At 38.5% G+C, this 13,684-nt stretch overlaps 1 protein-coding gene across 1 annotated transcript; it reads right to left on the bottom strand.

The window, feature by feature from the left end:
• Window positions 1-5,174: 5,174 nt before the first annotated feature.
• On the bottom strand, window positions 5,175-9,363 carry LOC119744359 (complement C1q tumor necrosis factor-related protein 3-like; the record flags this gene model as incomplete). Its single annotated transcript, XM_038220241.1, has 3 exons — window positions 9,303-9,363; window positions 5,762-5,990; window positions 5,175-5,656 (listed from the first exon to the last, which is right to left on the bottom strand). Coding segments are annotated over exons 2-3 (711 nt in total), but the record flags the coding sequence as incomplete, so codon positions are not given.
• Between the last annotated feature and the right edge of the window lie 4,321 nt (window positions 9,364-13,684).

Raw genomic sequence — 13,684 nt, 5'->3', positions numbered from 1 at the left:
CGCAATTCAACATCCCAAGCTGCGAGTAAGGATGATTAGCCTCCCAAATTATTAATTATCATATTTCAAGAATCCGTGGGAAAAATGAAACGAGTGGACCACGCCATCGTCTTAGTAATATTTACTGCTCTTGTTCAATTATTGAAAGATAAATAACTATTGGTATCAGTTTTGTTGTCCCCTCCCATTTTCAACCCCTAGCCCCCTCGACACACATCTGTACCGGGCCTTGAACACGAACCCCGAATTCAAGACGACAAAACAACAAAATAACTATGCAGAAATACAAAGTAATTCACTGAATTGGTTCAAACATTTTTAATATCAAATTGACTAGAATTGTTGATAATAATCACTGATTTAAGTACTTAATAAGACATTTGTTCACAAGAGCCAGATTGGTATTTGCTCGCTCATTTCGACGACAAACGATTTTTTTTTTTTTTTTTGGGGTAAATATTCAAAGTGTCTTTGCAATTCTATTTTCCGGAGAATTCGAATTTCATTCTTCCAGAGTGTATTGCAAGGGGCATGCAGTTCCCACATTATCAAGAACTAGTGTTTTCAAAACCTTGTTTTTTAGAATTTATATTCTATATCTTATCACATGATATTACTAAATTAGTTAAGCTATTAAACAAATAGATATTATGAAATGTAAATGCACTTGAAAATAAACAACATCTTTTGTACAATAAAATAATCATTTGCAATAGAATTATGACTGCATTTTAACAATGCTCTGATAGTGTAACATTAATAACTAAAATTGCATAAAATCGTAAACAATCATTTCATCAGAATTAAATTCTAAGACCAAACTTTTAACATGTTAAAATCGAATGAAAATAATTTGGCACTCTGATGGTCTGCGCAGGGAGAAAGCGAAGAGAAAGAGACTAGAGAGCAGATGGCGCTCAACGAAACTTACAATTGACAGAGACTTGTACAAAAATCAACGGAACAAGGTCATCGGACTTCTCAAAACAGCCAAATGCAGTTACTACCAAGACCTCATTAGAGACTGCCGAGGTGATGGAAATCGCATGTTTAAAGGGCTGGACAATCTACTGGGGCGTAAAACTGAAACTTGTCTACCTTCATGTGGTTCAGCAGATGAGATCGCGCATCTCTTCAGCCAGTCCTTCCAGTCAAAAATTCACAAGATACGCATGATCTGCAAGGAGGCTGTGCATCGTGATTCCGCAGTATTGCGGGGTCACGTTGATGCATATCCTACTCACAGCCCGGAAAGTAAACTTTCACTCAAAACAGTTTCATCGATCCAAGTCGAGAAAATTGTTCGCACATCACCTACGAAATCTTGTCATCTGGATCCAATTCCGACCAAGTTGCTTAAATCATGTTCCCAGGTTGTTGCCCCAGTAATTACATCCATCATAAATTCGTCGATTGTCCATGGAGTAGTACCTGGAGCATTAAAGTCAGCCTCCGTCACACCGATTCCCAAACGTCGACAAATGAAAAACGACGCTGCTGAGGATCCAATAAATTACAGGCCAATAACAAACTTGTCCTTCTGCTCCAAAATCTTGGAGAAAGTTGTTGCTCAACAATTGACACAATACATGTCTGATCATCAACTGAACGAGCCCTATCAATCCGCCTACCGTAGATGCCACGGGACGGAGACTGCTCTCACGTGCATCCAGAATGACATTTTACTAAGTGTTGACCAGGGCAAAGTAGCTATCCTGGTCATGCTGGATCTCAGCGCGGCTTTTGATTCACTTGATCACCAGATACTTCTTCAAAGACTTCAGTCGCATATTGGTTTGTCGGAGGATACTCTACGCTGGTTTAGATCGTACCTCTCTGACAGATCCCAAACTGTCAGAATATGCAAAGACAACAAAACAGGTTCTGCAACTTATCAGCTTAAGTTTGGTGTCCCACAAGGTTCAGTATTGGGACCACTGTTGTTCAACGTGTACATGCTGCCCATGGGTCAAGTGATCCGCAAGCATGGCCTGACTTGTCACTTTTACGCGGATGACACCATGCTTTACATCTCAACATCACCGACATCTGATGACGCTGCAGCGAATGTCAATGTCATTGAGAAATGCTGTACCGACATAAAATGGTGGATGGCCTACAACTTCTTGAAACTAAACACTGACAAGACCGAAGTTCTTGTTGTTGGCACGACTACGAACCTGAAGAAAGTTTCTGCTGTAGACATTGATATTGGAGGTCACTGTATTACATCCTCCAAACAGTTGAAAAATCTTGGGGTCATCTTTGATTGTAATTTAAACATGCAAAGTCATATTCGTGAGGTATCTCGCAATGCATATTACCATCTGCATAATATCAGTAAGATAAAACAATACCTGAATTATTCTGTCACTGAGCAGGTTATCACCATGCTAGTCATGTCTAAGATTGATTATTGCAATGCCTTGTTTGCAGGTTTACCCCAGTCCACACTTGCACCATTACAACGAGTACAAAACTGTGCTGCCAGGATTCTCACAGGAACCAGACAATGTGAGCATATCACCCCTGTACTTATGAAACTGCATTGGCTTCCGGTGAATTATAGAATCATGTATAAAATTTGTCTCTTAGTTCATAAATGTTTAAATGGTCTAGCCCCTGACTATCTCAGTGAATTACTGCATACTACTTGTTCCAGTTCACGTAGAAACACACGATTGTCATGTGATAAAACCAGACCACAGCACTATAACACCAGATTATGCACATTTGGGGATAGAGCTTTTTTCCGCCATTGCCCCTAAATTATGGAACCAGCTGAACTCGTGCCTCAGGGAAACAGAAAGTATCGATGTTTTTAAATCCGGGCTGAAAACTTATTTCTTTCGAAAGGCATTTTTATGATCTTATAGACACATGTATTTGTAGTTGTTGTGGTTTTTACTATCCCCTGAAGGTTTATTTTAGCACTTATTTCCCATTCTTAATTTTCTTTAGGAATTAAGTTTTGGTGTATGTCTCTTTTAACACACATTTTAGTGAATATGCGGTCACAGCTGGTCTGTTTTACATTTACTTACCTTTGGAATTTAAAATATTGTATATTTCTATATTTACTTGTCATTTTTTGTTTGTAATTTCATGCTGATTTTAAACTGATTTTTACATTTTTCTTGTTAATTCTAATAATTACTTTGTGTTTAAAGGGATTTTCTATATGTTACTCTGTAAGCGCCCTGGAGCATTGTTTTTTCGATGGATTGGGCGCTATATAAATCTTTGCTTATTATTATTATTATTATTATTATTATTATTATCACATTAATGTTTGTAGAAGACATAATTATGTGAGTTTTTAAGCAGCATCTTCATTCAAATTTTAGTCCAATATCTCACCCCCGCTCATTCAAAAATGCAAAACTTTCTTTCAAATGCACTTAAACATGGGCAAGTGTTTTCGCACCCGGTTGAGTTTAGCGAAAATATAAAAATGTTACAGGGTATCTTCATTACCCGCATAACAATCTAGGTAACTTGTACATTGAGTTCAATTTGGTAAACAAATAATGAAAGGTTTGCCGAAACACCGTGTGCAAATAATTCCTCAACTAAGCTTATGGTTTTTGCCAATGGGGGCTTGGCAGTTGCTTGCTTTGTGGTGCCCCCTCTAATGATGGAACTTAACACTAGTTTAATTTCGCGCGCCCTTTCTCGGAATAAACTTGCATTAGTTGTTCGACGGTTTCTCGCGAAATAGAATGTCCTCATGAATAATACATCAAGACCGATTACTGGCCGAACTTACAACTTAAAACATCTGGGCCTGGTAGGCTCGGGTTATTGTCCGGCCGTAAAAAAAAGAGTGTGTCATATTTCTTGGACGTTGACTTTCTGTTTTCGTTCGGTTTGTATTTTTCGCGTTTAAGATACTATATTTGTTTCGGTCAAACATGTATTATTATTTCATTGTTTGACAGTTTCCACATAATATTAGATCTCATAATGTTACGCAGTCATCGTGAGGGATGATCAATTAAAGTTATGTTCAAAATACAGTTTTCGAGTATTTATATTCGATTCTGATTACATGTTATATGATTAATTTCTGTGCTGAAATTAGTTAAGCTGTTATAAACAGAGCACATCCTCAAAGGTATACTTGGAAAAAAAATGTGTCTTAGAATCAACTATATACCATATAATCATAATTGCGTAATCTGCTTATATAGTGTCACATTATCAACTCAAACTACATTAAATCGTAAACAATTTCATCATAGTGAAAGCTCTAAAACTCAACTTTTCACATGAAACAAAAACTCAATTATACATGTATAACATGGGATACAAAATGAGGTGTTTAACAAAAGTTGAGAGTTCTTGGTTCACTGTGGCGCAATTTGAAACTCTTGTTGTTGTTTTTTAAGAAAAGAAGTTTCCGAGGATAAATAAATGATATCACCAGGCTTCATTTAATCTCTGGCTGTATACGGTATGCGAAATGCAAATGAAAAAAAAAATATATATATATATATATATTTTTTTAATACATGCATTTGTTACTTCCCAGACAGACTATTGTAACGGTTTATGTTTTGTTTTCATACGATTACCAGTTTAAGAAATGACAACATATATGCAGAAGGAAGGGTCGTATGCCAATACGACAGGAACTACGTTGGCTCTTGGTTACGGTGCGGAATGAATTCAAGATTTTTCGGTACTTTTCAAACTTATCCGCCATGGTGAGGCAGCGTTACGGTACCTCACAGAGTAAATATCAGTTCATGCGTTTAACATTCGCACTAAAAGCTGTGATGGGGTTCAGTTTAACCTTCCTAAAGTTCGTCCAAAGCCTGGCAAGGCATATAGTGACCGTGCAGACTTCCACGTTATTTTAGCGAAAAATAATGCATTTGAAGTGTTTTTCAATCGCATCTAAAACCTTCTTTTTCAAAAGTCATATATTTAACTTCTTTTAAATTAACGTTTTTTACGTAGTTTTGATACTTGAATGTAAAATGCTTTGTATTAAGAATCAATTATCTTTCTTATTATAATGACATTGAACATTTTTTTCTTTTAATTCATTGGTTACTGTGTTGGCAAAATGGAAAGCGTAGTGTAGCACTGCTCCTGTATATTTATGCGTTGTGATCTCATTATATTTATTTAATTTTATTACGTGAAATATTTATTTATTCGGAGAAAAGGAGGAAGCCACTGAATGAGGTGTAGTGATAGGTGGAACCACCTTGCGCCCCACCGTACATGGTAATATACACAGTGTCTCCTCGCTGCAGGACCATCACCGCGGTTCCAGACAACTGACCAAGTTGATTTGATGTACCAAAGGTAGTGATTACCTTGTAGTCGTTTTTAACAAGATGTACGTAAAGGTAAACGTTGTTGCTTAGCCTAAGAACAGAAAAGGCAAATACGTAAGTGCCCGGCACACTACAGGTGAACGTGCCGGTCTCGAGATCGAAGCTGGTACCCGGCAGAAGCGTCTCGGCCTGCTGGAATGGCAAACGGGTGTCGTGACTCGTAGAGGTATCCGAGTGGCTCGTCCTCACCACGGTGAATGCCACCCGCTGGTTGGAGTCGTCTGGTGTCTCCCCTGGTTCACCCTTCTGACCTTTGACACCAGTTTCCCCAGTTCCTCCGACAACACCAGGTAGCCCTCTCGGACCTTTCTTGCCGGGCAGACCAATCCCATCATCACCTTTAAACCCAGTGTTCCCAGTTGCTCCCCGATCACCCATAGGTCCAATAGGGCCAATCGCACCTTGCTGACCTGCATCGCCCTTTGACCCCGGCTGACCGTACGGCCCCATCGGTCCTACTGGACCAGGCAGACCTGGTATGCCGGGTATTGCAGCAGGTCCCTGGCAGCACTGCTGACACACCTGAGACGCAGGACCATCACCGTCCGAGGGAACCGGCCCAGTAACGGAAGCTCGGAGCTTGACAGAGTTACCCAGAAGGAGGGCGATTGACAGAATGGTGGCCACGCAGATCTTCATCTGTTAAGAAAAGAATAAAGGGCTTATTTATAAACCAAAACAAAAATCAATACGAAACGATAAACATGTTACATAAACCGACCTCGATGGTTCGGTCTTGAAGTCTTAAAGATCAGGTCCAAGAAGAGATCAAAATTAGTTCACTGTAGGCTGAAAAATAATAAACAAAGAAAACCGGTAACGTTTATGCTTGAGTAAAGAAAGAAACACTTTAATCATTGATTTTAATACAACTTTGAGGTTTTTTTTTCACTTTGATCAATAATCATTCGAAACCAGGAACAATTATTCACAAAAAAAACAATGGTGAAAGATTATTTGCATTTTCGTGACCGAATACGCCCAGAAAAAGCAACATGTTTTAATGACGCTTTGTGACATATTTCTCTGGAACCTGAATGCTCCCGGAAATCAACATTAAATTGATTCAAACGCTTTCATGAAAGCCTTTGTTCATATTCATTATACAAAAAAAAAATCTGTGTATTTTTGAGGCACAAGTAAGTCATTGAATCTTTTTGAAAGCATAATTATCTGAGTTTTTAAAACCGGATATTCTTCATTTAAATATGTTTTTCCCGTCCAATTTCACACCTTACTTTATATGTGTGAACATTTTCCATCTAATTCGCATACAAACGTGTAAGCCTTCTCAAACCCAGTTGAATTTAGCGAACGTTCAAATTATTTAAGGGTATCTCCACTATACGCTTAAAAAAAGTAGGCAATTGACGTATTTGTATTGAATATATTTTGCTTTGGATTTCAGTCGAGCTCGGGAATTCAACTTCATGCTTAAGTTCAATAAAGTCATACATGTTTAATAAAATTCGGTAGTTTAGCCAGATCAGTGGCGGCTCTAGGGGTGCGGAGGGGGCGCCCTCCCCAGGCAGTGACCGAATATTTATCAAAAAAGGCAAATTTCGATTGAGAGAGCCCTTCCACCCTCACCCTTTCTCCCGGCTCAAACTTCGCCCGGCAATAAACTCTCAGGATTCGCCCTTGAAAATATTATGTGGCAGTGTTAAAACAAATGATAAAATGACATGACTTTTGATAAAATTTCATGAAGCAATTTACACACTTTTGTTTTAATTGTCAGGGAAGGAAACATGACAGGAACACTGTTAGGTGGCTAGATTATAGAAAGAATGACATTTTGAGCACACGTCCAAAATGAGGTTTATTGCGCCAAAATATACTTTTTTTCATATTTAGACCATATGAACCAGTTTGTTACTTGTAATCACTCTGTGGAAATAATGAGATAATTAAAAAGATACTCGAAATCAATCAAATTCATTTTGTTATCGCCATCACGATAAACGGTTAATGCAGTCTTCAATCTTGTTTCTATAGTTTGCATGCATATCTCTCTTTTAGTTCTTTTAGTTCTCTTTTTTTTTTGGGGGGGGGGAGGTTTGTTTTACGAAACTGAATGTATGTACGTCAACATGAAAGAAAAAATCTCGCTCGTGTTTCGTCATTAACCAATATGAAGAACCGGGTAAAATTAGGACAAGAAATCTGCTTTTTTTTAAAGGGAAGATGCAAAATCGAAATAGACGCTCGAATAATTTGTGCAAACCTCAACTCTTAACATGATTCTACAAATGTATCCAGCCATGGGCGTCGCCAGGATTTGTTGTGTGTAGAGGAGGACAAAGCACACCCCCCCCCCATATCATTTTCCCGATTGATACATTTTTGAGGGTGTCCAGGGACATTTGCACCCCAACCAATTAAATTAACAACAATATGATATTCGCACCTCTTTCTTCTTTTTCTTTTAATTTTTTTTTCTCCTGTTTCTGTTTTGTTTGCATGTCCGGGGGACAATTTAAACATGAATAAAATGTGTGTGATCATGATCCGATTTGTTCGTTGCGCCCGAAAGTCTATTCTGACAATTGACACTTTTATCCTGCAACGCTTGAAAATAACGCTTAGACCTATCGTTGCAGACCAGTAATGCATTTCAATAGACCCCATGTTAAAAGTTTTATGTCCCCACTTCAAGAATTGAGGTGAAACACACATCAAATTAAAGATTATTTCACCATCTTTAATTTTCTGTTCATTTTTCTGTGGTTCAATCATCTAGGTGATCAAAGATGATCACCCCTAAAAGCAGTCCTGAAGCCCATCGCCATTTTGAAAATGGACGCCTACGCTCCATTGCGAAATAGAGCCATTAGGGACGAATCATTATCCACATTTCACAGAAATACGAGCTCGCAGTCCTCTGCACGGCTTCAAACCTTCTTCTTTAAAAAAAAAATCAAGTTCACGGCCTTCAAAATGCTCTAATTCTGAAGAATTTGAGGGCATGCAGTTCGTGATTTTGCCGGCGAAGGCAATTTCGACCTGATTTGCTGGCCTGCACCCATGTAGTGATCAAACAGAAATGGTTTGAAGACACAGTTTAAAATACACATTACGCAAAAGGTATTGAGATTATCCGAATTTTCAATAACACAACATAGAACAGGATGTTTCAGATGTCAAGATTTCCTTTAAATGTTTTTCCGTGGCCAACTTCCGCATAACCTTTTATACTGTATTAGCTAGAGTGATTTCCGGTGGAAAAAGGTGAGTGCATCGCATCGGGATTTCAGGTTTGACAATAAACAGGGAAAACTAGCGAGAAAATAAAGGAGGTGATTGATCATAGTGATATTATGGGCGGTCGAGCTTTCGCAAGATTTCTTTCGTTAAATACGAACAGGTTTAAATGTATCATCTGACACAATTGTGAAAGTGCATGAACTTCAATAACAATAAGGAACTTGATGTAATACACTCTTGAAAAACCTACAGCCAGGTTTGACTGGAAAACTTGCGAATCTGAATGACAATAAAACTACAAAACTTCCAGGAATTTATATTTTTTTTTTCACTATTCAGTATTTAGAACAATTAAAATGCGTCGAGGGTGTAAGTAGAAGCTGAAATATTGTCAGACAGGAATCCCGAACAAATACAAAAAATCGTGACTATACACATGTATTTGCTCTTAGCTATATTATTGCCTGCTTTTGGCCTCACAAAATTTTGGTCTGAATACGCATCAACTTTTCAGACTACAGCTTATTCAGCTGTAGTCTATGCATCATAATACCTGGTTATGATTCAAGCACCAATATCGCATGATAAGTTATCGAACAACCGTATGGAAATGGAATCATCATGGTCGGAAATATTTACAGCGCACTGTTTTGGCTATAAGCACATTGTGTCAATATCATGTATCACAAAAGATCAATCCCAAAGTTTGCAGAATTATCGTAAAAGACTGTTTCAAACACTCACCGTGCAATTCTTGTTCGATCTTGCAAACAGTTCTCTCGGGTTGTCGTCTGGAAGTGGACATGAGCTGCGGTCGTTGTGAGGAATTAGCCGGCAGCTTGTGACTTAAATATTGACGTCGATTTCCCGAGCAGTGACTGAGGAACTTGCATGCCCGGTTTGCGATTGGCCCCTGCACGCTGTCAATCACACATCACTGACCCGCTTCATGTTGATGAGACGAAAATGATGTTACATTGCCACACGTTAAACCCGAAGCTTGTATCACCGACACTCAAATATACACATCCAATTAGTGGAATGATCGTATGAATGTCGGTGACACATTCAAATATATGGATTGTGATTGGCATCTGTCAATCACAGACCACTTACTTGTGGTCACCGACTTGTTGGGTGACTAACTCTGATTGGTGGATAGAATAATGACGTACACCGGTCTTAAGTGATTTAATCAGTGTTTGTTTTGCGCTTCGTGATTTTAATGGAACCACGCATTTGGTGGCAAGTATATATTTTGTAGTCAGGTTATGCAGTCTATATTTATGATAACAAAGTGAAGATGAAATGAATTTAGCTTGAAAAAGAAAAAAGAAAAAAAGAACGTGAATATACTGTGTGTGCATAATATCCGGTTCATGTACAGTTGCCGCCCTCTAACGGTGAAAATATACTTATTTTGCTCATCCCATTCGATCCCAAAGGCAACTTTATTATAATCATTGATCTACCCCCATCCACACGCGCGCTCGAACAGACCACCTTCTCGGCATGCAATTGACCTTGCACCTGCAAAACCCCCTCTCTGCTTATTGAACAAGACCTCTATGCCAAAACCAAACACAGAAATATGCCAACCCCAATCTTGACACTTGCCCAACCAACACCTAATCCCAAATTCACCCAACTGTTTGGAACCAACCGTATACAACATACCTCTTTCCTCATCAAAATCCCAACATTCAATAGCCGAAGCAAAAAGTGGCGTAGCACGGTCATATTTATTGAGTCGGGGGTTAAAATGTTTTCGAACATCCGTGGTGAAATATAGACACATTTTTTCACCGGACATTTAGCCGCCGTAAAATCAAAAAGCAGGGGGGAGGGGTTGGTGGTTACGCTGGTACCATCTGTCGAGGGGGGCGCTGTTTACAACCGACAATTATGAACACTATAACCGACAATAAAATGGTGCTTTTCTGGGCGATACAGGCGTGCTTTTAAAAAAAAGAGGCATCCGAAACGGTATATCACACAAAAAAGGGCACCACTTCTTTTTATAAAGGGCACTTAACAAAGAGGGCACTCTTTACAAATTATTGGGTGGTAAGCGGTGGTGAAATAAGGGCATTTCAATGGAAAAGGACACTCTTTACAAAATATTGGGGGCGGGAGTAAATCACCCCCCACCGCTGCCTACGCCTATGCATCCCTCTACCTCCTGACCACCCTGGGCAGCCTACGGCGGATCCCCAATACCCCAAATTTACGGTAAGGTGGCATCAAGATGTGGGGGGGGGGCGTTTATTTAATGCCAGGGTTCTGTTGTTCTCCTTTCCATTAATATTTCCATCAAGAGGAAGAGGATACTTAGTTGATTTTACAACAGTCATATAGTCTATTGTATTCGTTTTAAAATAATAGTTTTTTTTCCCAATTGACGTGGCCGCTTTAATTTGCTTAAAAGATATATCTAATCTGCCCTGCTGGTAGACAGCGGCGTAGCCAGGTGGGGTCGGGTGGTGTAAGGTACTTGGGCTTACACGCACCAGTAGAACATAATGTCCCGCAGTCCCCCCCCCCCCTCGGAAATAATTAATTCCAATAAATGACCATGCGATTAAGAGGTATAACAGAATTTTGCCCCCCCTTCCCTCCCACTGGAATAACATCTTGTACCACCAATCCCCCATGGTGGGAACTCTGGCTACACTGCTGCTAGTAGACCGGTTCGGGTTTCCTATATTATCAAGCCTAAAAAAACGGAGGTGAGGACTATGCATTGTACACTGCAAGAAACAAATAAATGTCAGGCTACAAATTAAATAAATATAAACTAGAAATGTCTAAAGTTCCAGGTTATGAAGCGTATTTTACAAACAAAAGACTAAACGTGGGCCGATTGTTTTGGTCGGCGGCTTATTCACAAGTGAATAACCTTTGTAGCCTTAAAGCAATATTTTCTTCGGGGCAAAACTCCAGGGGAAAAAAAAAGATGGGGCTGTAATAAACTAAATATTCACTACGTTTACGTGTTTTGGGTTGATTTCCGAGGTCGATTTCATTTAAGTTTCTTTACTTCTTGTTCTCTAAAGTGAAAAAGGGCCGCTTTGTTTGATAATAGGACACATCTCAACAACCTGATTATCAATATAAATCTTGAGCTTTTAATTTGTAATCAATAAAGCAAAAAAAAAAACATGGTTTATTTATTTTTGTATAAAAATGATGGGGTGGGATTTGACAATCCATCACGATAATTTTTATTGTTGAAAATGTATATCAAAAATCGCTATATATGTGTGTGATAGGCGTAGCCAGCGTGGGGGGGGGGGGGGTAAGGGGATATTTACCCCCCAATATTTTGTAAAAACTGCCTTTTACCACTTACATGCCTTTTTTAACGGACTTACCCCCCCCCCCCCTTTTCTGAACAAGTGCCCTTTTCAAAAAAGAAGTGGTGCCTTTGTTTTGCGGCATCTGCCGTTTTGGGTGCCTTTTTCGGAATTTCGCACATGTATCCGCCCTGAAAAGCACCATATATTGGCCCTTTGTGTGCATAATTGTCGGTTTTGAACACCGCCCCCATCGACAGATGGTACCAGCCAAGTGTCCGGAGAAAACACCTGTCTACATTTCACAACGAATGTGCAAGTGCCTTTATCAACAAATGTTAACCCCCCCCCCCCATAAAAATGACCGTGCTACGCCCATGGGTGTGATGTATTCCTATCGATCGATGTACCAAAGCTACAATGCTATTAAAACAAACCATTCAATGCACACAATTCTACATATTTGACTGTTTTAAGTGCAGCATCGTTCATCTAAATATTTATGCTACTTCCAGAAGGCACATGTTGACTTTGCTATATTCTTTTTAAATACTGCAAAGATCAAATTATCAAAGAGATCTAAAAAAATAAAGCAAAAATGCTTCAATGCAGTTCAAATTTGAGCTGTTTATAAAACTGTTAGTTCGTGCACATTGCAAAAATTTATAACTAAAGGAATTTTTGTCACGTTCTTGTCGTATGTCCATACGTTCTGTGAGAGACACCAACTACACGTTCTATGAGTTACAGTGTGTATTAAAATGGCGGCGCCCATGCCACAAGTTCGTGTGAAGACTCGGTGAGTTCGTTCCATTATTTACTGGTTTGAAAGGACCCATAAACACAACAGTACTCTTTTTAAACTTTCCAAACATCTGTAAAACCTTTTCAAAAAATACAATACATTCATAACATTACTTTAATAATTGCGTATTCTGATTGTGAAAATTGGGTGCACTAAAAAACAGAGTCGGAAACAGCCAAATATCTCTACAAAGTGACATCTAATTATGAACCACTCCAAAAACTATTAATATAGCAACAAAACAGTTCAAACACAAAGCTTGTTCGAGCTTGAACTAAACTCTAATTTAAAAAAGTGGATGCATACAGTTTTTCAGAAACAAAGCATTTTATATTAAAAAGGTCTACACTTTGATATATGCCGTGGTTCGTAATATGAAAAAGGTACGTAACGTCACTCATTTATATACAATACATTCGCTTCTGCGGTGAAATTCAAATTAATACATTTTTCAGCAATAAACAAAATCGTTCCAAGATTTAAATAATGACTCGGGGCGAGTCTCCACCCACCTAAGAATAACCCAACCGGTGCAGAAATATGTACGTTTTTCAATCGGCATTACTTATTATGCATGTTCACATACAAAGTGAACAAATAACATATTTTCTTAAATAATTTATTTGTTCACATTGTTATTAAAACTCTATTAACAATATTTCATGCCACAGTGGATACAAATATAATTGTTGTCAACAATTTTAATGCATACTTGTTTAATATTTCTCAAACCTTTCTACGAAAAGCTAATTATAACGAGCACTCAAACTTGTAAATGTATTGCCTATACGGAACTGTGCAGTGCAAATGTAAAGAAGTACATAATTTATTCAACCATGCATCTAAATTCCCGATTAGATTATAGGACCTGATTTATATTTCTTATTTATTGGTTCATATGATTACCAGCTTAAAAAATGAACAAAAGATTTAGAATGCTGCTGTCCGACTGGTTATCCCAAGAAGGATAGATCGTCAAGCGGACATGCATCCATACTTCAGTAACTACATTTGCTCCCAGTTAT

Source organism: Patiria miniata, unplaced genomic scaffold, assembly GCF_015706575.1.
Source record: "Patiria miniata isolate m_02_andy unplaced genomic scaffold, ASM1570657v1 HiC_scaffold_7, whole genome shotgun sequence".
NCBI classification, from domain to species: Eukaryota; Metazoa; Echinodermata; class Asteroidea; order Valvatida; family Asterinidae; genus Patiria; species Patiria miniata.
Note: the sequence above shows the minus strand (reverse complement) of the source record. Positions and strands in the feature narration are given on the sequence as shown.